Source organism: Mirounga angustirostris, unplaced genomic scaffold (assembly GCF_029215605.1).
Source record: "Mirounga angustirostris isolate CCGP_5_RB_7025 unplaced genomic scaffold, mMirAng1.0.hap1 SCAF_6, whole genome shotgun sequence".
NCBI lineage: Eukaryota > Metazoa > Chordata > Mammalia > Carnivora > Phocidae > Mirounga > Mirounga angustirostris.
This window is the reverse complement of record NW_026991714.1, coordinates 43,286,429-43,314,339: the sequence shown is the minus strand read 5'-3', so window position 1 is coordinate 43,314,339 and position 27,911 is coordinate 43,286,429. Positions and strand designations below refer to the sequence as shown.

At 41.9% G+C, this 27,911-nt stretch overlaps 1 protein-coding gene across 19 annotated transcripts in view; it reads right to left on the bottom strand.

Annotated features, from left to right (window-relative positions):
* The window catches only part of NPL (N-acetylneuraminate pyruvate lyase), a 38,048-nt gene that overhangs the window by 1,840 nt on the left and 8,297 nt on the right, over positions 1 to 27,911 (bottom strand). For 14 of the 19 annotated variants that reach the window (XM_064594191.1, XM_064594200.1, XM_045877270.3 and 11 more), the window contains 10 exons: positions 23,054 to 23,127; positions 21,321 to 21,408; positions 17,396 to 17,453; positions 13,789 to 13,864; positions 11,930 to 12,022; positions 10,950 to 11,098; positions 10,769 to 10,815; positions 8,172 to 8,256; positions 5,502 to 5,541; positions 335 to 2,452 (listed from right to left, as the gene is read on the bottom strand). In XM_064594191.1, coding sequence (XP_064450261.1) covers positions 2,268 to 2,452; positions 5,502 to 5,541; positions 8,172 to 8,256; positions 10,769 to 10,815; positions 10,950 to 11,098; positions 11,930 to 12,022; positions 13,789 to 13,864; positions 17,396 to 17,453; positions 21,321 to 21,408; positions 23,054 to 23,127 — 895 coding nt within the window. In that variant the 3' untranslated portion in view covers positions 335 to 2,267. Of the gene's footprint in view, positions 1 to 334; positions 2,453 to 5,501; positions 5,542 to 8,171; positions 8,257 to 10,768; positions 10,816 to 10,949; positions 11,099 to 11,929; positions 12,023 to 13,788; positions 13,865 to 17,395; positions 17,454 to 21,320; positions 21,409 to 23,053; positions 23,128 to 27,911 lie in introns of those variants that run through there. The other 5 variants (XM_045877271.3, XM_045877273.3, XM_045877275.3 and 2 more) reach the window with 5 other exon arrangements.

Here is a 27,911-nt window from a genome sequence, read left to right as displayed (position 1 = left end):
GGATTTTATGTGCTCTTCATGTGATCATCAAGAGGAAATTTCTCTCAAGTTGTAGCAAACAGCCTTTCTGGAGAAGAGCATGCATTACCCATTCCCCACCTCCACCGGTGCCCCACACACCATGGCATTTTCCTACATCTGTGAATAAACCCAAGAGATCCTAAGTAAAACCAGTCCCTGGAATCACTTTGTCTTTCCACCATCCCCAGTGAATTAATCTCAGAATTCCATCTTGAAACAGAGGTTAAAAATCCGCTTTTAGTATCGTGCTGAGTGAAGTATTTCACATCATTATTTTAGTTTTAATATTAAAGACTAAACTCAAAGGTAATAGTAAATTCATAATACTCCAAAAATTTACTTTTGATAAAAGGCATTATTAGCAACTATTGCTATGTAACATTCATTTCCAAGGAGTTGGATGTTAGAACACACAGAGTTAAATTCAACCCTTGTCACTGAAGAAAAATCATCTTATTTCTCTTTGTGTTTACAAACTCTTCTTAACCATCTTCAAAGTTCTCCAAGCACTGACTTCAGAAAAACAAAAACAGAAAAACAGAAAAAAAAAAAAAAAATCTTGGCTAGTGGATAGCCAAGATGTATCTTCATAGAAAAAATTAATTTGACTTAAATACTTAAGTAAGGATATGACCTCTTCAGAACCAAAAACCTCCCTTTTCTTCCTTTAGGAAATTAACGGCTATAAAGAAATGTTTCAGTGAGAGAATATAAATTCACATAAACCACTGCAGTTCAATTTCTTATTCCAACGCCTTACTCCTGAAGGAGGTAGAAATATGAGAAAACAGCACATGTCATTCCTGAGCAAAAAGAGGAGTGAGGAGCCATAAATATAACAACTCTTAACTGATCAATTGACAACGGTAACTGAATCCACAGATAATTTCAAATTCTCATTTTGAAAAAGTTCTCCTTTTCAGAGATAAAATATAAAGAGTGAAAAAAAAAAAAAAGAGTAAAAATCCTTGGTAATTGGGCACCGGGGTGGCTCAGTTGGTTAAGCGACTGCCTTCGGCTCAGGTCATGATCCTGGAGTCCCAGGATCGAGTCCCATATCGGGCTCCCTGATCTGTGGGGAGTCTGCTTCTCCCTCTGACCCTCCCCCTTCTCATACTCTCTCTCATTCTCTCTCTCAAATAAAATAAAATCTTAAAAAAAAAAATCCTCAGTAATTGATAGACTGGATAGTCAGGTTTACAATCACCAAGGGTTGACTGGCAATACACTTTGTTATTAGAGGCACTAACCAGGGTTTTTTGGAAAGGAGACTAAAACAGCCATACTACTGAGAAAGAAAGAATAAAGAAGGTATGTAGGGATAGTGAGAGTGAAATCTTTTGGTCCTCCCCCAATCTTCGAAATGTGCTGAAGTGTGACCAGGAAATAACAGTTAGCCCCTGGGCTCACAATAGAGGGGACATTGGCCTTCACTTACATTCAGGGCACTGTGGGGGAGCCATTCACTTCCTGTGGGGAAAGGGGAAGTGTGTGGTGCCCAGAGGAGAGCTCTTTGGTTGAGATTTTGAGCTCTGAGAAGTTCTCTATATATATGAAGAAGTGGAGACTTGAGTTCATCTTTGGGGAGGGCCTTTTCTTTGTTCTATGAAAAGCTACTCTAATGGGCCGTTGAGTGATAAGAACTGAAGCAAGTCTTCACCTAATGCAGTGTTTTGGGGGAAAACTGACATCACAGTGAATCAGAAAGCAGATATTCTAGAATTAGACTGAGCAGCCAAGTGAGCGGGTGTGTTAATAGTTGTGTAGAGTTGAGTTATGTTGTAATTTGGCATTGAAGTAAGTGTATTTGCCTAAATGAAGTAGCTCAGAGTTGTCCTAGACTCCAAATGAATATTTATTAAAATGGAAGTACATTATAGTGGTTTAAAATTTAAAAAAAAAATTAAAATAGGATTAAGAATCAGAAATCAAGATAATGGGAGCTCCTAAAGGCAGATGGAATGAATCATTATAATTTTTTTCTTGATTCCATTTCATCCATATAAGCAGAAATTTCTCCACAAAAATTTTGTGAAATATTGAATAACTCAGGGCTCATGATTCCTTTTAGAGTTTTGCCCCTTCACAAAATAAAACATTTTTTAGGATCTTAGAAGGCACTTAAGTACTCGTTGATTGGGTGAGATTTCATTTGCTAGAAAAGAGTTTAGTTCAAGTTCATCTAAAAAGTCCTTGAGAAATGAAGGTACCATTCAAGGTACACACTCTAATTTGATAGAGAGGCACTAGCTATAGGATTCTAAGTTTCCATCCTTTAAATCAGTGGAAGAAAGAAAATCCAGGCTCTTCAGCTTAGCTTTTGCATCATCAATAAACTCCCTGGAGGCTTTCTGCAGTGGAGGCCGGGGTGGTCCCATTGGAATCCCAGAGACCAGAGTCATGATGGCTTTGGTCTGCGACACTCCAAAACCTAGATGGGAAAAATAAATAAGGAAATGTGACTGGGACCATCCACTTTGCCACAAACATCCTAAAGAAGAGATCATATACTAGTGACTTCTATGATAGGATAAGGTGGAAGTAAAAGAGGGGAACATTTCTTATCACTATGGCAGACTGAGCAGACATAGGAATCCCTCTTCCTGCCTCGAACATATAGAAAAGCTGGAAAATTTTTGACAAATTGACAAACTGTAAAACAAAACAAAGGAAGACTCTAAGTCAACCTCAAAAGCAAGAAGGAGGGACCAAAGGTACCAGGAACAAAGAGGTCAGTGTGGTGAGTTGCTGAAGCCAAGTGGTCCATGAGGATAATCTGATTCAGGGATATATGACTGTGGATCAAATGACGCAGGACTTCATCACTAAGACAGAATTTAGTTCAATCACATCTAAGAAGTCCCTGAGAAATGCACTCCTTAAGATGCTGCTCTTTTAGAGCTCATGTTCTAAAGCTGGGGCAGGAATGCAAGATGAAGCCTTGGGTCTGTGCAGAGCAGGGGGCTGAAATTAAATGCCCTATATAAAACTGGTAGTCAGCCTTCTATGAAAGGCAATAGAAGAAAACCTGGCCTGCTGGCCTGGGGATAGAGAGGCATGGAAGCTTGACTTCTTCCAGGCTGTGGATGGAAAAAGATCTTACGAAAGAAACCCCAAGCCTATGCCATCTATGAATCTGGATCCATATTTGCGTTAGGCACTTGTTGTAAAAATTGGACTAAGAAATTAACCTAAAAACTCGTTAGAATTGGTGAAACTATAGCGTCCAACAGAGGCAAATGTAAAACCACTTGTTAGGACACCTTATAACCTAGAGCACAATGGATTCTCCAGAAAACAACAGTCTCTGAAGACAAATTCAAAGTTAAAAATTACAAAACACATGAGAAAAAGAAGCTGCACAAGAGCTTGCAAATGCACAACTGACAAATCCCACATCCTGAGAACAGATGATACACAATTCTGAAAGAGACCTCACAGAGATAAAGGAGGAATAGAAGCCATAGGCTAAGAGAAGGGCATATAAATAAAGTACAGGAAAATCTGGAAAAACAAATACTAGAAATGAAAAAAAATATATATTCAATGAAATGAAATAGTAGAAAACAGAGCTGAGGATAGAATTAGGGATGTTGAAGGTAGATCTAAGGAAACAATACAGCAGAAAGAGAAAGGTATTTGTTTTAACTGGCTATGGTTTTTGGATCCAAGATATGAGAAGTAACTTTCTTTTGCTAAGCTAATAGTAACAACTAAGTATCTGGAAGGAAAATACTAGCATGACCAAAGATACAGAGTATAGTTTGATGAATGCAAAATGGCCCTTCCAGGCTTATTACAAATGGCAGAATAGGGAGCTACCCTCATAATAAGACTACAAGTTTATTTAAAAAAAAATTTTTTTTTAAAAGATTTTATTTATTTATTTGAGAGAGAGAGAATGAAAGACAGAGAGCATGAGAGGGAGGAGGGTCAGAGGGAGAAGCAGACTCCCCGTTGAGCAGGGAGCCCGATGCGGGACTCGATCCCGGGACTCCAGGATCGTGACCTGAGCTGAAGGCAGTCGCTTAACCAACTGAGCCACCCAGGAGCCCCAAGACTACAAGTTTATTAAGATAAGTCTCTCCTTGCCTAAACCATGAAAGCTCCAACCTGCCAAAGAAGTCTGAAATGATTTCTTTAAAGATATATTCTTTTAAATCATAAAAATTATCTACAAGAGTCCACTTTATATTATGTATGTATGTATGTATGTATGTATGTATGTATGTATGTAGCTATCTATCTATGGGGGGGAGGGCAGAGAGAGAGAGAATCTTAAGTAGACTCCAGGCCCAGCATGGAGCCCAACGCAAGGCTCGATCTCATGACACTGAGATCATGACCTAAGCTGAAATGGAGTTGGACGCTTAACCAACTGAGCCACCCTGGTGCCCCGAGTCCACTTTTAAAATGCAAATATTCTGGCAAGAGAGTAAATTCTTTCAGCTAATATCTTAGAGCTATATTTGGCAAAAATGTTGCAGTCTCACTGCTGGTATACAGAATGATCTTATATATACACGGGTACACTTTTAGTTCTAATTTTAATAGTTCAATATTTATTTAATTCACCTTAGGAACATAAAAAACTATCACACCAAACCCCCAATTTTGTGAAAAGTATTGTTTAGGACAAGGGAGTAATAATAGGTAATTAATGATACTTGTGGCACATAAATATGACAGAAATTGTGAAAGTGAAAAGCAGATGGGAAACACTGTCTTTAAAGAATTAAGAGAGCTCGCAGACGACCCTGCAAGAATGCGGGCCATACCACATAATGGGTGCTTGGGGCTCGGGAGGAGTTGCCATGATAAGGTAGAACGGCTCTGAAAGGGAGGTGGGAGGTCTGCCAAGAATAAACTTAAAGCTTTTCCTGGACTTGACCCAGGTTCTCATGAAGCACCAATCTCCTCAGAAGTGGGGTGAATGGTGGCTTTTGTCATTTGTGATGGGATAATATTTAAGAGACTCTGAGAAGGCTTCTCTATGCAAATTCACTATATTTCCCTCAAATTTTCTTTGTCATATTATCCAAACCTCCATCCATTTGAGCTCACTTATGTTAATAAACTCTTTTTACAGTGCAAATACTCTTGGGAGAGCTGTCAGTCATTCACAATTTAGTAAGATCTATATTCAGACTGCCTTCCTCCAAGCACTCAGGCTGAAATCAGCCACGGTGTGGTAGAATTTTAATGAGCAGAGGCAAGTACAGGGAGTGAGTGCTGAGAAGGATCAAATGATGGTGTGCAGAGTGGGAAGGCAAGCAAAGTGCTAAGATTGAGGAACAAGAATTGTAGAAGGGTGCCAACTAGATTTACTTCACCACTTTATAGGGTTGGCCCTGAGGCTAGTATTGGAAATAAAACTCTGCTTGCAACAGAACATTGAAAGGTGTCCTTGTTGAACCCTCACGGAAAGTGACAGTGTACCATTTCCTTCAAACTCACAGCAGACAAAGTAGAAAACTTACCGAGTTTGAGCACAAAGTTGATAAATCTCTGAATACAAAACTGGAAAGGAAAAAACAAATCTACAGTCAGTATTACATAAGCTGTGATAACAATTTAGAAATTTTGGAGGTCAAAGGACAGAAACCCCAAACAAAAAAGCCCAACACCTTAGTTTTCTGAAGGCCTGTCAGAGTGGAGAAAAACAGCTAAGTGAGGATGGTTGAGATCCATCCAGGATAAGGTAGGATCTTTTTATACATGTGAGCTTTATAAAAAGGGGCCATGAGAAAAGAGGTGCCAAAGATAGAATTGTACAGTAAAGAAAGGGGTAGGCACCCTTCATCCATCTAGCCAACCCTTACCCAACTAAACTTATCAGCTAGAGAGGTTGTTTTCAAACTGGGGTATGCTAACTTCTGAGGTACTCTCTAAGGGGCACTTAGCAAGGCTAAGATTTATGGGAATAAATAATTTCTAGATCCTTAACTTCCATAAGTGCTATTTTTCTAAAACTGATGAGACTAAGAATTTGCATGGAGGTGCAGATTGTTCTTTTAGATTTCCTCCTCATAAGTGCTTCTTTTCCCACTTTTGAAAAAAATAAAGACATATCTCCTGTATCACTGCCTTGGGACACCTCTGGGAACCAAATAAAGGAGCAGATCAAAATATTGGTATTGGCATCGACAGAGTGACAAAGCGATTCCTCTAATTAATGGGTAACATGTCCTCTAAAAAATCATAGGGCTTTCAACTTTTTGCTTTCAACATCGCTTTCAATGTTGCTACTCAGCCTGTCAGCTGAAAGTCACTAACGCATTCTGTGATTTTTAACACAACTCAAAAAACTGTTCAAAGAATTGAGTGACATTGCTATAACAAAATTTCTTCTATTCTTACTACTAATTTATATGAACAGGGTTTCATAGCATTTATTTCTCTAAAAACAAAAAACAGAAATAGTATCGCTGCTGAAATGTAACTCATCCTAGCATTAAGTAATATTCATCCATGAATTCGTGAACTAATTCATAAAGGCAGACTCCCATCCATTTCATTAAGAGATGCATTTTCGATGACATTTTATGTTGTTTTAACCAATTACATACAGTCTAGTAACAAAAAATTCAGTACAGAATGAAATTTTAACACCCAGAGCCTTAAAAACATATATGTATACATTCTTTTTTCCCCTCTCACACAAACTAGTATATTACATTCACAACTCTGTCCTCCACTGCTTTTGCACACTTAATAGGTCATGGAGTCTTTCCAGATCTGTACACAGAAAATGATCTCATCCTTTTAAGGGCTGCATATAACTCCATTGCATAACTCAAACATAATGTTTTTTAACCATTTCCTTATGGATGGATAGTTGGGTTGTTTCTGTCTTTTGCTCTTATAAACAATGTAGTCTGGAACATCTCTGTATGCTTGTCATTTCACTTATGTAAATATAACAGATGGCGTTTGAGTCCATGAGAATGAATAAATTCTGCCCTGACTTTTTGCTGGTCTGCTTCTTCACCTGACTGCAAATTCCTTTACAGCAGAGACCAGCTTGACTGAAGTTACGCACTTGGCTCAGCCCTTGGCATATGAATAAAGGAGTCAATGAGACCCACTCACACTAGCCTTCTGTAAGAAAAGCCAGAGAATGTGGTAAACTACATTCCTCACCAATACCATTTTGAGAGGGATGACTTATTTGTGTGGGACTAATGGGAGGAAAAGAGATGGAAATGGGACCAGTCAATAAAAGAAGCTGCTGAATTGAAGGGCTCCTCTCAGGGCCGTTTTACTATCTATTCGGTCCTATGGTTTTCCTGTCATACAACTCAGAACAGGCTGGAATTTTCAGAACCTGCTCCAATCTCGCTTATGCCTTTCACTCCCACTTATTTCCCTGGGATACTCCACTTAGCTACTTTTACTATCTTGAAAATCCCTGGGCCTCTTGGCCTCTGAAAAGTCCTTCTCTTGTGCCTATGCTGTTTCTTTCCACCTCATTCCACTTACCTCAAGCACACATATTACCCAGCTGCGAGATTGGTTCTGCCCTTCATGAGGCTCTCCATTCTCTGGACAGCTAGCCTGCCCTCGGTGTAACATTAATGGCAGCCGCCATTTCCCCTGGGGTCTTCCCTGTAACACATCAGCTCCTGCGGCTTTTCTCTTCCTCTCTCCAAGCCAGTGTCTCCTTTTAGATCACTCACTCGGCTCTTGTTTCTGCCTGGTAGATGCTTCCAATTCTCAGCACATGGCAGGTGAAGATGACTGACCTGCTCTGACTTTGGATTAAGTCTCCCCATTTTGGGTTACCAGCTTCACAGCTTCTTCATATACTCTGGAGACTTGGGTGTGAAGTCCTCAAGGGGATGGCATGGGTCATTTCCCCAGAAATCTATCACTATTATTTTATAGTCACAAACATACTTTGAACACAGAGTAAAAATATGATCCTTTCTAGGAGGAACAGAGAGAGAAGTCATTCCCGTATGGGGCCTGTCCTGATTAGACATGTAGGGAACATAGACAATGGGGACAGGTTTGGCTCTAAACAAGAACAGGTAAGAAGCAGGAGAAAAGTAAAGAAAGAAGCAGCAAGGCAATTTTAACGAGGGCAGGTGTGCTAGGAGTGCTGATGAGAGAGAATAAGAATTATCCAGTGGGAAAGAAAAGTTAACCTGATGGTTCAGGGCTGAAGAGAAGTCCTTTCGTTCGAAAGCCTCCAACATCTGGTTTGTCTTTTTTCCCATGTAGTTATAGGTACTGGAAAGAAAACAGCACACACTGCAGTATCAGTAACTCAGCGGGAGAAGTCTAGATCTTCAAATCCCTTTGATGCCTAAAAGGGAAAAATAGACCAGGCCTCCCAGAAGTCTGTTTTTTGGCCCTAATCTATTAGAGATCAGGTGTCTTCACTTCTGAGTTATCCAGCGACAATAAGCAGTGCCAAGAGGAGGCACAGAATACCAAAGGGGATAAAGGAAAGGAAGAAAAGTCGGAAAAGGATAAAGTTAGAAAAAAGGGGGAAAAGTTAGAGATGGAGGTGTATTTGGTAGGGAATAACAGAGGCCAACACCTGCCCCAGGGCACGTGCACAGGCACGAAGCTAGATTCGAACTGTGGGTAAAACGTAGTATCTGAGGTGAGGCCTAAAGCCTTATGCCGAGGAACTAGGTGAATGGGGTAAATCCCAGCAGATTATCTGAGTTCTCTGCCAGTTTATATATTACCTGTAATATATATGCTTATACAATTTATATATTACCTAGAGATTACTTTCTAATAATAATAATAATAAAGATGATAATAAAATGAGAGATCATTTATTGTCTCTTGTGTTCCAGGTGCTTGACATAAATCATGTCTAATCCCCTCAAATCCCTGGCTTCTGTTTGGTTGTGAAGAAACTATGACTTAAAGAAGGCCACACAATTGGGGCAAAGGCTTTCATCCCTTCATGCTGCTATCTACTACAATTCAGCACAAATGAAAGTGAAAATAAGTTATTTGATCTGATAAAATGTGGACTTAAAAAAATAATATCCAGGGGCACCTGAGTGGCTCAGTCGCTAGGCGCCTGCCTCCAGCTCAGGTCATGGTCCCAGGGTCCCGGGATCGAGCCCCGCATCGGGCTCCCTGCTCCGCGGGAGGCCTGCTTCTCCCTCTCCCACTCCCCCTGCTTGTGTTCCCTCTCTCGCTGTCTCTCTGCCAAATAAATAAATAAAATCTTGAAAAAAAATATAATATCCAACTCTACCAGTAAAGACAAATACCTCAGACTAATCACTGAATTCTTAGAGAAATCAGCAAGGTAGAAGTTTACAGAAATTCTTAACAAGGATGTTTCCGCAGTTTCTAGCAACTTCTCATATAGTAAGTCAGTCTCAGAAAAATATATTTATCTTGATGTACCAAGAACAGAATGTTGTTGGTCCTTCACATGGAGACCCTGGACTGAACAGCAAGGGATTCCAAGAACGTGAAGTTCACATTATCTTCTGGTAAAAAAGTAAGGAAAAAATATAATACAATAGCTGAGATAAGTCCCTTATGGATGTGAAACACCCCTAAATCACAATATGCCGGAGGAGTTTCAGAATACTAAAATTCAAATTCTAGGGGTCTTAGGCATGTTTAGTTAGAGAGAAATGTAATTATAATTAAGAAGAAATAAAGTCTAACGAAATGTACTTTGCTTATAGATTATGTTGACAAAATTAAAATGCCTAGTATGGAGGCCAAAAAACAAAAGTCAAAAAAGTAAGAATTTCTGGGGGAAAAGAAAGTAAGAATTTCATGGTCAGCAGATCCCAGGCATTCAGGTTCCCATGGTAGAAATGTCCCTGTAGTGACAATGGATGTTGCAGGACGTCACCATCCTGGCTTGGTGAATAAGCCATTGAGATCATCCAACTTACTTATTCTTCATCAAAGCCATGCTCACCAAGACATGTTATCAACACTACTTTGCTTCTCCTACACTTTTCCTATATGGAGGTAATGCACTTTCAGTTAACACGAATATTTCACTCAATCCCTTGCAGGCATATTTCTAATGAATTAGGTAAACATGTGCAGTGGACATGCTAATCGAATTGCCTGCCTCTGCCTGAGTAGGCATCAGGCCATGTATGTCTATTTAGCTGGCTGCAGCTGATTGGACTTAGGTAAGCCCAACAGGCAGTGCTATCTAGTGATATCCTGAGATGAGATTCACAACCGGGCAGCCACAATTGGCCATGTGCATGCTGAAGCATAGAGAGCGCACCTGGAGAGCAAGAGAGGGAAAGAGAGAGGTATGCAGAGAGACGCAGGGGTGAGAGTCTCCAGAGGACCACAGATGGAGAACGATCTGTCCTGGCTATTGAGCATTTTGCAGGCCTGGGTTCTCATCTTCTCTGAGGCCTGGCTGCATTTCCTCCTCTTGAGTTTTACCCAATCTCCCAGTAGTTTATAATAATGTGTCTTCTTCCGCATTAGCTACTTTCAGTGGGTTCCTCTTATTAATAACTAAGTAATTTCTGACAAATTCTGTGCATGCTCTTAGCTCATGTGCCTCACCTCTAATTGCAACAGATGCTTCTAAAAACAGTGACTGAGTTGCTAACAAACTGCTAAGCTCTACTTAATTCCTTTTTGCTGAAAGACTGGGGGAAAGAAAGGCAGCTTTCATTAGAAAAGGCATCCATGCAAGAAGTATAACCACATAGGCAGTGAATGCCTCCATGGGGGGACTTTACATTTATAACCGTGTGGAAAAACGAGTCAGGCTTACCTACCCACTGCTCCAGTCGCTCCCATCACCAGGGCACTCAATAGTTGCTAAGCAAAAACAGACACAGGGTATTCACTTTTAGGAAAAAGAGTAAGAGAAAAAAAATGTTGCTATCTAAATAGCTTTACAAATTGTTCTGGAGGGCAACGAACCTGCTGGGACAGGCCAGTGGGTGACTTACCTCATCCACCCCAAAAAGGAAAGCAAACTGTTGCTGGCGATTCTGATCAACACATTGCCCGAAGTCTAAGAGATCGGTGTCACTGAACTTCAGCCCTTGGAAGGTGGGGATCTTATCCTGAATCCCGTCCAACAATTCCTCAGCACGAACTGCTCAAAACAGAAAATGCCTCACGAATCTGCACCCCTCCAGAAAATGTCAAATCCCGTCTTGTAGAGCCCCTCACATCTGCGCTGAGTGCCAGGGGCTGTTCTCAGCTGGACGTCCCTTGCCCTCACTTAGGAGTTCCTATGTACTCATCAAATTTCAGCCCCCACGCTTCCATTCCTCGAAGACAACAGATGAACTTTTCCAAAGCACAACTTCTATTTTTTTTTTTCTTTTAAGGAAGTAGAAAGGAATCGTATCTAAAAAATAATCTCCTAAGAAATCTCATCTAATTTTAACAATCTCCTTTCTGGAGAAGCATAGTAACAATAAAAGAAAAGTCAAAAGAAGGGACACCTGGGTGGCTCAGTCAGTTAAGCGTCTGCCTTGGCTCAGGTCATGATCCCATAAATTTTAAAAATCTTAAAAAAAAAAAAAAGAAAGAAAGAAAGAAAGCCAAAAGAAAAGTGAGGAGGGATCAGAGTACCTTCCTATGTACCAGGCACTGAGAATACAGTAGAGGACAAGGTAGACACAGCCTTCGTCCTTACGGGGCTTATAGGCTTGTGTCTTCTCATACAAGACACAAGGTGTCTGCTAGAAAAGCATCTTTCACACTTAAAAACGTTCATTATAAGGTAGTGTCAATGATTGATAAGAGGGACTTATTTTTGATAAGACTGACTTATTTTGGAGCCAATCCGAACCATCCGGTGAATAGTTTTATGCTTTTGTGACACAGGGTGGAGTGCGATGGAGTGGGAGTTTCTTAGCGAAACAGGGTAAGATGTGAGAGATGGAGGGAAAGAAACATGGAAAGAAGCAGTACTTACTCTTTAACCCTGTCAAGGCCGGAATGTGATAATAATAAAATGGCAATGCTGGGGCGGCAGTAGCTACCTCCTTTAGGAAATTAATCAAGATATCTGAAAGAATAGCAGGACAAGCCATGGTGTGAACAAGTATAAAACACTGGCTTTCCCTGGTAAAAAAAACCTAACCATCTATTGAAATGCAACCATCCCTCTCAGAAGCTGAAAATTCTTGATCCCTCTCAGTCATCCCTGAGATCGATACTGCAATGTCTTTGCAACACTTCATTCAAAGGTTTATTTTCCTTTCTGTAGAAAGGCCAAAATAAGATGATCACTTTCCTGCTGTCCTTAAATACTATTATAAAACTGGTGCAGGGCGCTTGGGTGGCTCAGTTGGTTAAGCAACTGTCTTCGGCTCAGGTCATGATCCTGGAGTCCCGGGATCGAGTCCCGCATCGGGCTCCCTGCTCAGCGGGGAGTCTGCTTCTCCCTCTGACCCTCCCCCCTCTCATGTGCTCTCTCTCATTCTCTCTCTTTCAAATAAATAAATACAATCTTTAAAAAAAAAAAAAAACTGGTGCAAACCTTCCCACATATTAAGAGAAGCTCTTGAAATACTCTTATCAAAGCCAGAAGCCCGTTGGTTGGACTCCTGTGCTCTTACCCCAAAAGGGCTAAATGTGGTCAGTGAACAAGGAATTTGCATTAGGATCAGAATCATCAAGTTGTAACTGAGAAAATTCTACAACAAAAAGATAAACATTTGCTCAAAGAGGGAAGTTAGAAGAATAGTGGCACACCTCACAATAATTCAACCAGAGGTTGGCACTTTTCCCATTTGGGGAGAAATCCAGATATAGCAGAAGAGAATTCATTCTAGTTTACTGAGGATTTGCAATTTCCTACATCATCCTCCGTGAGCTTTCACTGCGACATTACTGCAGAGGATAAATAAATCCAGCAGACTTGCTTACACTGGAGAGTGGGGGAGAAAATACTTCATCTGAATACTGTGATGATGTACTCTGTGATAAATATTTGACAAAAATATTATGAATAACTCATTATCTTTCCTTTGTCTGTCTTTTTGGGAAACGTATTCACGTAAAATTTTTATAACCATGTGACAAAACTTTTAAAATGTTCATTCTCAATTCCCAAGATGGCAGTATTTAAATTACTTATCCTATATTGACAATTATTTTCTCTCTACCAATAATTGATGGTATTTCATGATAATTTTGACCCAATTACATTTAGCTATGAATTTATTTAATCATGCATGCAATCATGGATTGTCTGTTTTCAATCCTTTCAAAATCTGTATTCCTTCGTTTGCTAATCAGAAGGATTAAAAAGACTCAGTATACTTGGAAACCACAAAAGTTTCCGTAGAGAAAGCAGAGAAGGAGAAAGCAATTAACTTGGTAATTTGGAAGACCATGGATCTTTCTCTGAAATCTCCCTCAAATTCATTACTGACTCAACCTTGAATAGAACATGTCTCAAGATGCCCACCACTTATATTCCTTTTTTGAGAAAAATGATCCCATGCTTTGCCATGTAACTCTGACTCCCTACACAACTGACTAGATTAGGGGTGGAAGCCTGACCCAACACAGGTACCTGTACGTTGACCTGGGGCTTGGTGGATGACCCAATCAGATTACTTGGCAAAAGAGTTGACTTCTTAAAGGAGTCTTTTCTTGTATGGATCCAGGGAGACCAAATATTCTGGACAGCTACTGTACCACTGCAACTTCACTCCCACAGAAGTCCATACAACTTTACTTTCAGGAGGTCAGCATGACCATTTTGAATGAAGGCAAAAAGAAGTGGACCACACGAGGCATTGTGTATTTAGACTATTTGCTTACCTTTGTTCCTTGGCTTGAGAAAGAAAGGTGCAATGACGGCGATGCCATCAGCTCCTATTTCTGCTGCATGTCGGGCCTTTAAAAGAAGAAAGAAGACCATTGGGTTTGGTGACAATTTAGATGTCTGTGGGTTGGGGGGTGGTTTCCCCACATCAACAGGCAATTCTCTGATACCAGCTGCATGTCCTGCAATTCTATTCAACTCTGATACTATCTACCTGGAGACAGTCAGATTGCACAGGTTCAGGGCTCCATCCGACAAGACTACCCCGCTTCCCTGAACTTTAGATGCTAGTCACAAGCCTAGGTCATCACCTGTGTTCCTGACCGACTGGCTACAGAGTTGGAGGTTCTCATAATCCCCTCCTTGGGTCACTTAATTTGCTAGACTGGCTCACAGAACTCGGAGGAACATCTTACTTACTAGGCCACCAGTTTAGTATAAGAAGATATTAACTCAGGAACAGCCAGATGGAAGAGATGCCTAAGGCAAGGTATGGAGATAGGGCTTGTAGTTTCCATGTGTTCCACTCTCCCCAAATCTCCACATGTTCACCAACCTGGGAGCTCTCTGAAACCTGCCCTTTTGGGTTTTAATGGAGGCCTCACTACATAGGCATGGTTGATTAAATCACTGGCCACCAGTTGCATATAATATATTTGAATCATTTGTTTAGCACTCCATTAGGACAAGAGTAGAAGGATAACCTTAGCTGAAAATAAGAAAAAAGGAAACAGCTAAGAGACAGTTGATGGCAGTGCCCAAACATCATCCAATGGAGTTATGGCTAAGCAGATGCCAAATTATAGTCTCATTGGCAAGATTATCCCCACAGTAGGGGATTATCCCTATAGAAGGGGATTATCTCTGTCCTAAGATTATCTCTACACTATTCTAGTGTTCAGCTCAATGGATGACAACCTTCCACGTCATGACGATATTTTAAAATTTATATCACACATAGGAAAAGAAAGCAATTAAAAAGAGATGAAAACAGGGGCGCCTGGGTGGCTCAGTCATTGAGCATCTGCCTTCGGCTCAGGTCATGATCCCAGGGTCCTGGGATCGAGCCCCACATCGGGCTCCCTGCTCAGCGGGAGGCCTGCTTCTCCCTCTCCCACTCCCCCTGCTTGTGTTCCTGCTCTCGCTCTCTCTGTGTCAAATAAATAAATAAAATCTTTTAAAAAAAAAAAGAGATGAAAACAAATTTCCTACATCATACTACCTTAATTGAAAGGCCTACTGAAAGAAGAACAAATGACGCATAAGAAGAATAAATCAAGTCTCCACGTTCTGATTCTAGGCTTATTAAGCAACCACTTAGCAATATGCCTTCCCTTGTGGCTTACCTAAGAGTACTGAATTGCAATTCTGCAAATATATATATATCCCATTTCTAAATTCAGTAATAGGAAAAACAAAACCCATCAAGAAGATGTTGGGGCTAGATCAAGTCATTGTAATCTTGGAAATCAGAATATATAAATTCTGAAAACATGGTTAATTTAGTAGTGGTCCAGGTTCTGGGCCTGCTGGTAAATACCTCAACACTTTCGAGCTTTCTTTTTTTACCCAATTCACAAAGTCCTCAAAACCACCAGGTCATGTACTTTTCTGCCAGAAACTTTAACTCCTTCCATTCCTGGCCTTTGCTCTACCTAATCTGCTAATCTCTAAACCTGGAGCAATCCAATTGTTCGTGTTCTTGAACCTATGTCCTGGTTGAAGACTATACCTAGAAAGAAATTTTCATAACTTAGTTGAATGGTGGTAAGACAGATTTATGACTTACAACTTCATTTGGTTTTTTAGCACCATTGGGCAATCCTTTTTAAAAAATTAACTAATTAGGGGTGGCTGGCTGGCTCGGTAGAGCATGTGACTCTTGATGTCAGGGCCATGAGTTCAAAACCCATGTTGGGCGTAGAGCTTACTTTGAAAAAAATTTTTTTAAATTGTGACGAAACCACATAAAATTTACCACCTTAATCATTTTTAAGTGTACAGTTCAGTAGTTTTAAGTATATTCACATTGTTATAAAACAGATCTCTAGAACTTTTCATCTTGCAAATCTGGAACTCTATACCCATTAAATAATTCTTCCTCTCTGCCTCTAGCCCGTGGCAACTACCATTCTACTTCCTGTTTTTACGAATTTGACTACTTTAGATACCTCATTTCAGAGGAATCATATAGTATTTGTCTTTTAGTGACTGGCTTATTTTATTTAATATAATGTCCTCAAAGAGTTTCACCTATATTATAGCAGGTGACAGGATGGATTCCTTTCCTTTTTAAGGCTGAATAATATTCCATTGTATTGTTAAAAAGAAAACCACAGGACCCAAATGGAGTACTTATATTAAGGATCCATGTCAGCAAACCAAGACTTAATACCTAACCTGACTTCAGTTTCAATCCTCCCAGGAATGTAACCTTTAAACTGTCAACGTGGAATTTCCTGGTCAGCCCTAGGAAATTTATTGTCAGGCCCATACCATTGCCCTTAGGAGGGCGACCTTGCTTAAAACAATGTGTTCTTTGCTAATAATTTCCTTTTTCTTGCTCCCTCTCTGTCTTTTACCTTTCCTTTTCCACAGCTCGATAGAGCTCCTTTCTATTTGCTAGATTGGATGCTGCTGGATTCATTCAATAAAGCCAATTTGATCTTTTAAATTACTCATTTGTATTTTTGTCCTTTAATAGTACGTATATACCATATTTTGTTTATCTATTTATCCACTGATGGGCATTTGGGTTGCTTTCACCTCTTTCTATTGTAAATAATGCTGATAAGAACATGGGTGGGGACAATCTTCCTGTGCTTCAGTTTTCCCTCCCATTTTCCTGGGCAGTGATTCTCAATTTTTACTGCTCTTCATCTCTGAACCCCATCTTCCATCTCCTTCATGCCCAGCAGATGGCTTTGCCTTTTGCTTCTTAGAAAAACTGAGGTTGGCTCAAGTTCTTCTCCCTACTTGCAAACTGAGCTACCTCTATACCCACCCCTCGGAGGAAGACGGGCCTCTGTCTCCTACTCAAAACTCTGCTACAGAAGTTATCACCTCGGGCTACTCTCATTATGGCTCTGTGCCTGCTTCTGGATGGTGAACTCTGAGGTCCCACACCTCATATTCCCCAGTGATAGCACCCAATATATAGCAAAAATGGTATTGAGTTTAACTTCAGCATAAAAAAGGAGCCCCTTCCCTTATGTGGAATCTAAAAAAAAACCAAAACAAATGAACAAATAAACAAAAAACCAGAAACAGACTCAGAGAACAAACTGGTAGTTGCCAGTGGAGGGAGGGCAAAATAGGTGAAGGGGATTAAGAGGTACAAACTTTTAGTTATAAAATAAACAAGTCACAGAGATGAAAGGTATAGCATAGAGAATGTAGTCAATAATATTGTAATAACATTGTATGGTGACAGATGGAGATTACACTTATCCTGGTGGGCACTGAGTAATGCACAGAATTATCGATTCACCATGTCGTACAACTAAAATGAATATAACATTGTATACCATCATCCATGCTCTAATAATAAAAGGAAAAGGAGGCCCCTTGAGTGGTCTCTCCCAGATGGACCTACATACCTACCAGTTCTTGTGAATCTTTCAAGCTCAGGGCTCCTACATGAATTACCACCTGATCCAACCTGCAAAAGAGAAAAGGCTGTTGCATCACTTGGAAGTTTACAGTAACATGGAAGGAAGGGCTGAACTACTCTGGTTTGTACTGGTTTTGGCAGTTAATTAATGTCCTGCTAATCTCAACCTCAAAACTATTAAATTCTATAGTGGTCTATTTAAAATGAATCTAATAGGGGATTAAAAAAAATGTCCAGGGAGTAAAATTTAAGGTCTAACCAAGCAAAATTTTGAAGCCAAGAGTCAATCAGTATTTGAATACGTACTTTGACGAAGCACTGTTTTACTTTTTTTTTTTTTTTTTAAAGATTTCTTTATTTATTTTAGGGGGAGAGTGGGAGAGAGGTAGAGGGAGAGAGTCTTTTTTTTTTTTTAAGATTTTATTTATTTATTTGAGAGAGAGAATGAGATAGAGAGAGAGAGCATGAGAGGGGGGAGGGTCAGAGGGAGAAGCAGACTCCCCGTCGAGCAGGGAGCCCGATGTGGGACCCGATCCCGGGACTCCAGGATCATGAACTGAGCCGAAGGCAGTCGCTTAACCAACTGAGCCACCCAGGCGCCCACGAAGCACTGTTTTAGATGGTGTATTGATGGTGGTATTTGTGTGGAGATTGGTGTAACATGGAGGTATTTCTGGTTGGAGATAAAAACAAAGAGGATCTTCAAAGAGTACAGCCAGGAACAAGCCATATGAGAAATGAATTCACTGTAAAAAGCTTTTTCCTATCTTGTCAGTCTTCAGAATTTGGCCTCTTATGAGAGGTTTCCTCTGAGACCCCAATCTTTGGGGGTGCTCCATGTGGCCCCATGGGCAGAGGCCACAGTGAGCCTGGTGTTCTCAGAGGATTAATAAAACTCAGTTGTGAGTCCAGTCACCCCAGCGACTCCTGAGGGACCCTGAATAACATGCACATGCCATCTTCAAGGGGTGGAGACACCATATTCTTGCTTAGGCCCCATCAGTGAGTCCCCAGTGACTCCTGACTTGCCGTGTCTCAGGTGAAATGGGGCCTCACTAAGGAAGTGATGTGATCAGGGTTGCATTTTTAAAGATTTTATTTATTTATTTGAGAGAGAGAGAGAGTGAACAGAGGGGTAGGGAGGAGCAGAGGGAGAGGGAGAAGCAGACTCCCCCCCCCCCCCACCACTGAGCAGGGAGCCCAACCTGAGCTGAAGGCAGATGCTTAACCGACTGAGCCACGCAGGTGCCCCGGGGTTGCATTTTTAAAGGATTAAGACCTTTGAAAGGAGAAAGGAAGCCTGACTGATAGGCTCTACTCTTACCAGCAGCTTTTCTGCACGACCTCCTTAAATCTTTCACACCTCTTCTCCTGGCTTAGGTTAAAAGAAGCCATCCACGCCTTCCTCCCTTCCACCCTGCTGCTAGGTGCTGCTAGATAAAACCATCCTATGGCTTTCATCCCAATTTGTCCTTTCGCAGATCAGGAGAGCGAGGCTCCAAAAAGCCTTCTGTTCATCATGACTTACTTCCCTTCCAATTCCCTGCAGTGGCTACTTCAAATCTGGACTATTCTCAAGCTAATTCTAACTCAACTCCTTGTTCCTGGCAGATGTGCTCACTTCCCACACACCAGAAATATACAGAGGTTTCATACACAGACTGCCCCACTTCTCCTCTTCTGCACCTCCACGCTTAGCCGCATCCTCATCTATGCTTTCCTCCCAGCTTCTGGGCTGTCCTCTCAAGTTACGCTATCTACTTTTGGTTTTGTTTCAACCCTCCCCCCATCCCCCAGACCTTCCCATCAAAGGTATCAGCTGTCTACTCTCTTCTCCTGTAACAGTGTCTTTTCAGCAGAGAAACATGCCCAAGACTTCCCCACTTTAAAACAAACCAGGAGGGCACCTGGGTGGCTCAGTCGGTTAAGCGGCTGCCTTCGGCTCAGGTCATGATCCCAGGGTCCTGGGATCGAGCCCTCCATTGGGCTCCCTGCTCAGCGGAGAGCCTGCTCCTCCCTCTCCCTTTGTCTCCCAGCTTGTGCTCTCACTCTCTCTGTGTCAAATAAATAAATAACATCTTAAAAAAAACCAAAAAACAAAACTACCCTTCTTTTCATCTTGCTTCCTCCTCCCTAACCTACCACTCCATCTCTCCTTCCCTTCACCAGAAAATGTTCCGAGAACGAGCTGTGCTCACGGCCCCCACCCCCGCACATCTGCGGCGATCCACGATCCACAGTTCACGGCAGGCTGCTCCCGTTTCAACAAACCGACTGGCTCTGCTCTCTCTGAGGTCATTGGTCACGGTCACTTCAAACCAACCGTCTTCTCAGCCCTCCATCTACTGACTTTCACAACATCCAACATTTATGACAAATGTGATGACGAACACAGCATCCACCGCAAATAATTACAATGAATTCCCCTATAAGACTTGCTACTACGTGCCAGGCACGGCTCGAATCCTCACCACCACCATAAGATACATACTTTTATTCCAATTTCATAGGTGAAGCACAGGGCGGTTAAGTGACTTGTCTGAGTTCAGAAGCCTAGCGAGAGACAGAGCCAGGACCCAAACTCAGGCTGTCTGGCTGTAGAGTCCCATGCTACGGTGGCATGCTCTGAACCATTCCTCCTTAAGTGGCAGGATTCACCTCCGACCTCCCTCCTGCCCTTCTGAGGGCTTTCTGTCTTTGCCCTCTTCCCTATCTCCCCATTTCTGATGCTTTTCTTTCTTTCTTTAAGATTTTATTTATTTATTTGACAGAGATCGATAGTGAGAGAAGGAACACAAGTAGGGGGAGAGGGAGAGGGAGAAGCAGGCTTCCTGCCGAGCAGGGAGCCCGATGCGGGGCTCGATCCCAGGACCCTGGGATCACGACCTGAGCTGAAGGCAGACGCTTAACGACTGAGCCACCCAGGCACCCCTCTGGTGCTTTTTTTAATGTTGATCCTTAACCTTCCTTGTTTCTCCGTCCATGGTCTTTAATCTTTTAGGGCTCACAATCTGACTGGAAATGAGCTGAAAGCTGATGGATCAGCAGAAACTGCTTCCATGGACATGCACTCAGCCTTGGCATACAGTTTCAGAGTCCTCAAGGTGCTCTGAAGCCATTTGAGGATCCCCAAGGAGGTCATGGGCTTCACACTGACAACTGCTCCAGGCTCACTTGGGACTTACCTTCAATCTTCGCCTCCACCTAACGCAACATCAATCATTGCCTTCTCTGATCCTTGTTTACACTATTTATCAGAAGAATCAGTGTTAAATTTCATGATCTCCATTGGATGGCAAGCAAGCTGAAGGCAGAGACCCTGTTTCATCTCCCCGGTGCCAGCACAGTGCATCCCACACAACAGAACAGACAACAAATAAAGCTTGGTTAATTGAGTGTGCTTACTGAATGGATCCGTCTTACTTGACTACCATGGCATGAACTGAGTCCCGAAGACTACAAAAAGCAGCACCACAGAGAGCATGTTGAGTCATATGCACAGAGAGGTAGGGAAGCAAGGGCTGATAGAAGCATCAGGTACCCATTCTGAGAGGGGAAGGGGTTGGAGTTGTTTACAAGAGCCAGGGGACAGCAGAGTCCGTCACCAGCCCCTCCCCCTCTTATCCCCTCAGCCCAAGGACAAGTAACCCGAGGGGACTGTCTTTGTAAATAGATAAGGGGCAGCTTCCAGCTTCCAGATGGACCCTCTGGGAGCCAGGTGGGCCTTGCAGTCTGGCTGCCCTTCCACCCAGAAGGGAGGGGTTCTCCTCTGCCTCAGCTCCTTGCCAAAGTGCCAGAATCCCCATGCCTCAGGCCTGCCCTCTGACCAGAAGGTGGGAGGCTGTGTCATCAGAAAAGAGCCATACTCTATGCAGCTCTCTCGAAGAGCGCTTTTATCCTGGTGACGCCACTCACTTGTTCCGCCCTTTGGCCACCCACTCCTCTGCGACCTGGCGACGCTCTGAGACGCTCAGGGACAGGCCTTCTCCCGTCGTGCCATTCACTGTTCCAAATAGAGTCAGTTAGTGGGGCCAACCAATTCCTTTCGCTCCTCCAACACCAACGCAGGAAGTGCAGGGTCAGAACTCCCTGCTTAAGGGGAAGGGACGTGGGGAAAGATCAGACGATGGAATCTGGAGGTGAAATGCCATGTTTCCATTTTTATCTAAGACTCTGTCTTTTTTCCATCTTCACCTTGTTCAAAGCAGTGGGAAGGTTAATTATGACTTGTAATGACAAATCTGTCCTTGCAGAGTATTTGAAAGCAGACTGAGATAACTGTTCTCATTTTGGGCAAATATCCAATGATTTGGGCTTGAATGGCAGGAAAATCAACACCACCCACTACTGGGCTGTCAAAGGGGTCAAAAGTGGGAGTTACTCATGAGGACAGTGGCACATCCTACAGATCTACAAAGACCTCAGTCTATAGTTTAACATGATGGTAGCATTCTAGGACAATTTTTTCATGGTAATTCATAAGAAAACACCAAGGATATTAATATTTCTTATTGAAGCACTCTTTCAATAGTCACTTATTTTCACAACAACCCTGCAAAGTACAAATGGTTCTTCTCATCTACAGAGGCAAAGATGAGGTTCTAAATCACTAAATAAATTTGAATCCGAAGCTGTGTTTCTAAAACTTTCCCTTCTAATACAGTAATCTCTTAATGGATCACAGATAGTATGCAAACAGCACTAGGATCCATTACTGGGGCCTAATGCATTTGGATCTCCAAATACTGAGTGCTCAGCTGGAGAAGGGGGGGTGAGAGTAGGAAAGAGTGTTTTTATCACTCCTTTAGGGTCTTAAGACACTTCAAGTATGCTCTACTAGTAGGGATGTTCCTACTTCTTCCCTATACCCAGGGGAGAGCCGTGGCCCTTTGAAGAGTAAGAATCAGTCTTCCCCCACCATGGCTTGGAGCTGTAGGGGGACACCAAGTGGTTCTGTAATCAGGGTCTGGTTTTGACATGTGTCCTGACCACCTGTTTGCAGAGGTTTTAACCTGCCTGGATCATGACCTCGTGCTTCCAGTTCTTGAGGGACCCTGGTAGAGCAGGAGCTTGGGAAAAAGCTGTAGGGTCCAGTCTGTAGGTGTTCAAGCACTCAGAACACGACACAAGGAGCAACTCAATCACAGGTTTGTATAGTTCTCAGGCCTAAAATGTTCAAGGTCTGCTTTTTTAATTTCCACCGTCCATGAAATAAATGAGGATAACTGCTGGACCTGTGATTCTTTTGTGTGCTGCATTTAGTCTTTCTACATTTATTATATGAAAAGTCTGGGTGAAGACACAATAAAGCCCATTCTTAAGAGAGAGAAGTCTGGATTTGGCTGTTACTCTACCATTCCTTGGCTGAGTGCCTTTAGGCACCCTAAATAATATATCTGAGCCACAGATTTTCTTCTTTAAGTTGGGATAAAAATAACACCTTATCTGTTTTGAAGGTACACCACCAAAGGTGCTTTCCAAGTCTAAAATTGATGAGTCTCCAGATTCACAAATTTTACTTAGCTTAGCCAGGCTCAGTCATAACCTATGACACAGGACACTGTAACCTCTTAATTAGTAACCAGGTGAGAGCTACTTTCTAAGGACCAGGCTAGAGATGTTTAGAGAAATGTTTAAAGATGACTCACCAAAAATGTTCTTCACTCCCTGTTCTTCCACAAGATAATCCACATACTGACCAATGACTGAAAAGTTGATTTCTCTAAAGGACACAGGAAAAAAATGGGAAAAAAGCATATTTAGTCTTTAGATTATTATTCAACCAATCCTCAAATCTATAAACTGCTCTCTTTTGTTAATAATTATTAAAAGTCCACCCAGCCATATTGTGCTAAGCAAAATAAGTCAGAGAAAGACAAATACCATATGATTTCACTCATATGTAGAATTTAAGAAACAGAAACAGATGAACATAGGGAAAGGGAAGGAAAAATAAGATAAAAACAGAGATGGAGGCAAACCATAGGGAACAAACTGAGGGTTGCTGGAGGGAAGGGGGTGGGGATGGGATAATTGGGTGATGGGCATTAAGGAGGGCACTTGATATAATGAGCACTGGGTGTTGTATGTAACTGATGAATCACTAAATTCTACCCCTGAAACTAATAATACACTACATGTTAACTAAGTTGAATTAAAAAAAAAAAAAACTCCACCTAGCCAATTTGTAAAATTCTTAACTTGCTCTAAATAATGCCGGCTTTTTCCTTGTTTTTTGAGCCTGGTGATTTCTCTACTTATTCATATATGCCTCACTTATGTGAGCAACACACCGTTATTTATCACAAAGGTTTTACCTTTAAACATCCCCACAAGTAATATTTAAAAAGTAATTACTTAGTAATCTTTTGCTCTTTTGGGGAAGAAGGATGACGGGGGCCATGGTTAAATGAGAATTTAATATTTTCCACTTGGTGAGAAGCAATCATTTTTTAGGCTTACAAGATAGGAAAGTTGGATCTTACTAATTTAAGAATTTTAGCACTTAATATTTGTGACAGCAAATGAAAGCTTCAACTGTATTTGCTAGTTTTAAAGCAAAAAAGATTAACACTGGAGAGGAACTTTGCTCCCACTGCCTCTCAAAGCACGGTCTGTGGAAGAGCGTCTGGAGAGTCTGTAAGAAATGCAGAGCAGCCTCCCTCTTTAATGGCTCATGGTATTGTAACATTGCCCTCCCTGCCCCACTTGCTCAAATGCCAAATCCTGGCCTCTGTCTTGCTGAGCAGGGAGGATTCCTGAATGCACAACAGGAACAAACTTGGGTTGTTCTCACCTAAAGGGCGGATGGGCAAGTTATCCGCCTAGACAATCTATCTCAACACCCTCATTTAGGTCAGCTTGACCTGCTCAACTTGAAATGTCTAAGCCTCAGACATTCCTGACCATTTGGAACCTGCTCTTGGCTGCTTCCATCAAGCCCTTCACCACTTGGGATAAGCGACGAGATGCAGGACAATCAGCAGTGTTTTTTTTTTTAAATTTTTTATTGTTATGTTAATCCCCATACATTACATCATTAGTTTTAGATGTACAATCAGCAGTGGTTTTGTTTGCAGGATAAAAACCCAGATTTTGACCTATGATGTCCATCTACCAATGCAAGTAACCAGGAAACAGCTCCCAATCACACTACCAAATCACAGATTGGAAACAGGAAATAAATCTAGTGGGCAACAGCCTGTGTTGGAATCACAGATTCAAACACAGTGGCTCCTGGACACTTTCACTGAAGTCTTGACACCTCTCCAATCTGATCCCAGCCCCGTACTCAAGATCACCTAGAGTAGGCCTGGCTTTTTCATTGAGGAGGAGCTTGGAGAGCTCTGGATGGTGAGGGCTGGTAGGTACTGTACTCCTTCTGATGTGTGTTCTTTTGGTTTAATCTAATGCTTCATCATTTGGAAAGGGAAGCTAGAGAGCTTGTTTCCATTTTCAGAAATACTTAAGGAGAGAAACTGATTGTTAGGGGATGTATATGTATATACCCAAAGTGGACTCTAAACTCAGCAGGGACCCACACCGCCAGTCTACTGCATGTACTCAGCACTCTACCTGGCTCCAATGAAACACTCAGTCATTACTGCTGTTACTATTCCTCATGATGAAACCCAGAAATATCTCACACATACCTCACACCCTCATCAAAGTTCACGTCTCCATTACCACGAGGATCATTTTGTAAATTGTTTATGCCCACCCTCCAGGCTAGAGCAAGGACTTCCTGAAGGCAGACACTGTGCCTTTTATACCTGACAATCCCTTGTCTGCACCTGGCATAGTGCAGAAGCTCAATGAGGAGGAAACACCCATGATCTCTGCCTTCAGAGCAGCCTATCCCCACACCTGCAGGATACATGTAAACATTATTAACTGAGGAAAGGAGATGGCATAGTATACAAATAACTAGAATATTAAGGAATGTATGTTGAGGGCTATGACTGAGATAGAAAGTGTACAGGGGTTCAGAAGAGGGAATCACTCCAATTAGGGAGGCTGGGAGAGGAGACTTCGAGGAGGAGGTGGGTCTGGAATAAACAGGATGAAACCCTGCACTCTTCCTTCCCTCCGACGTTCTTGAGTTGCTGTCTATCTGGCCCTATTCTGGTGCCCTCCTCTTTCCAGGGAGTTGGCTGCCCCCTTAGGCAGATCGAGGCCAGTATATGAAATCCGCGGTTTCTTCTCCTTCCTCAGTGAACTCCACACTTCACTCTATGGCTTCAGTGGGTAATGCTTCCATCTACACTGACCCCCTACTCCTTTAGACTTTGCTGGATGACAGCTACAAGTTCCCTTGGGTTAGGGGTAATACATTATCTATCCCTTCAAGAAAGCAGTTTGTTGCTTCTTATAAAATGCCCCTAGCCTACAGGACTGATGCTAATGGTAGAATTTCTGGGCAGTGGCAGAGTTACCCCAAAACGTCCTTGGACAGATAGTCTTTTGGAACTACCAAATCTTCTTAGAGAGAGAAAAAGGTTGAAAAGAGATGGCTCCTAAATGTGTTTTGACCTTCACAGTGATAAAAATTTGTTTTCTTGTTATAAAAGATGACGGAAAAGCCAGAAGATCTAACAAGGCCAGGCCTACATTTCTGTACAGTACTGAATGGCGGGGAGGGTCATGGCTGCCCCCTTTGGAGGCATAGAAGCCCCCCAGACCACCTCAGGGATTTCAGGTCTCTGTCCGACTAGAGGTGCAAGTTTGCAGCCCTTGGCATTGTTGTTCAGTGGCTACAATCACAAGTGAGCCCAGGGAAATTACCCAAAGCTGTTACCCTGGTTGTCACAAAAGTATCCCAACAGCAGGGCCGAGGTAGGAGCAGGATGATAATTCTCTCTGGGGACTTTGCTCCCTTCCCTGTTTCTCCACCGTAATCTACCTCTCTGCGGTATGTGGGTTTATGTTGATTGCTGCAGGCACTGTATCAGGCATCCGGAAGTCACTAGAGATAATGCAAATGGTAAGACTAGAATATTCTCTTCCTTGCTGGATGGCTGTCTGGGGTTCATTGCTCATGGAAGTAAGAGGTGGCACAAACCAGTTCTCTTTCAAAGGTGGGACTGGAATGTCTCTTCCTTCGTGAGCCTCAAGAACACATCCAAGTACTGGTCATCTCAGGGCTGAGTGACTCAGAACCAAATCCCATGCTTGCTGAAGTCACTCCCCTACTTACCTCCAATTCACTATCTTAATTTCAATTCCCATGGGTTCAGATTCTTTGCCTTAGGTCTATGATTTTTTTCCAATTTTTCATACCATAGAAGCTATGTCATTTATTTTTGAAAGTACACACAATATAAAAAGAAGGAAAAACCCACTCATTATCTCCCTGGAGATTATCACTCTTAATAGTTTTGATATTTTTCTACTCACAAACACACAGTAGTGTTTTCTTTTTTTTTTTTTTTTGCAAACTGCCTTTTGCAGTAATTTTACAGACCAGCTGCATGGCCCCATCAACACTAAAGCCCAGGGGAATGGCTTCTCCCACTGAGGCAGCCTTGCTGATCTTAGGAGAGCATCCCGTGCCCTTTCCTAGGTCAGTGCAGCGTTTTCTTAAATGGATATGGTCATATTGTACAAAGCATTGTGATATTTTTTTCACTTAGCATGCCAAATTGAGTATTTTCCCGCTTCTTCAGATATTCTGTTCTTGTATGGGCTACACAGCATTTCATTGTATGAATGAACAGAACTTAGCTAATCCTCTAGACCCTCGGACATTTCGTTCACTTCCAAACCATGTAAGAGGAGAGAATGTTTATCCAATTATTTTTGCCACAAATTGAGGCCCTGAGTGAATACTGTTTGAAACAGCATGTAGGCTGTATCTCTTCTCCTAGGACAGAAGGATAAAGCAATTTTTCTGAGGTGGCTTTTCAGAGAAAAATCTCTATTGCTGTTCATTTCCTCTCCTGGTGTACGACACAAAATGAAAGACTTTCACTGTATTTGAGAATACAGAATCACCAGGGAGGTCTTTTCATAACTGGCACACATGTCAGAAAATCTGATGTTCTCTTTTTTTTTTGCCTTTTACATATAACTCTCAGCATTCAAAATCAGATGAAAGTTATGTGCGCTTTTGGCAAAATAACTACTTGGCTACTTTAAAACTCCTTCGGCAGAGAAGTATTCAGGGACCATAACTGCCCTGCCTTGCCAGAAAACATTCTGTTCTGGGAATCTGGGTCATGTAGTCTCCCCACCCAGTTAAAAAGACAATACCAAACTCCAACTCCCAACAGTCCAAGACCCTTCTGACTGGGGTAACCAGTCTGTTTTTACTAGAGGGTGTTGTGAAGATTCCCATGGTGAAGCCAAAGGCATTTGAGGGAGAAAACTTTTTTTTTTTTTTGACATTTTAGCCAATCTGGATAGTCTTTCTTTTTTAAAGATTTTATTTGTCAGAGAGAGAGAGTGAGCACACAAGCAGGGGGAGCAGCAGAAGGAGAGGGAGAAGCAGGCTCCCCTCTGAGCAGG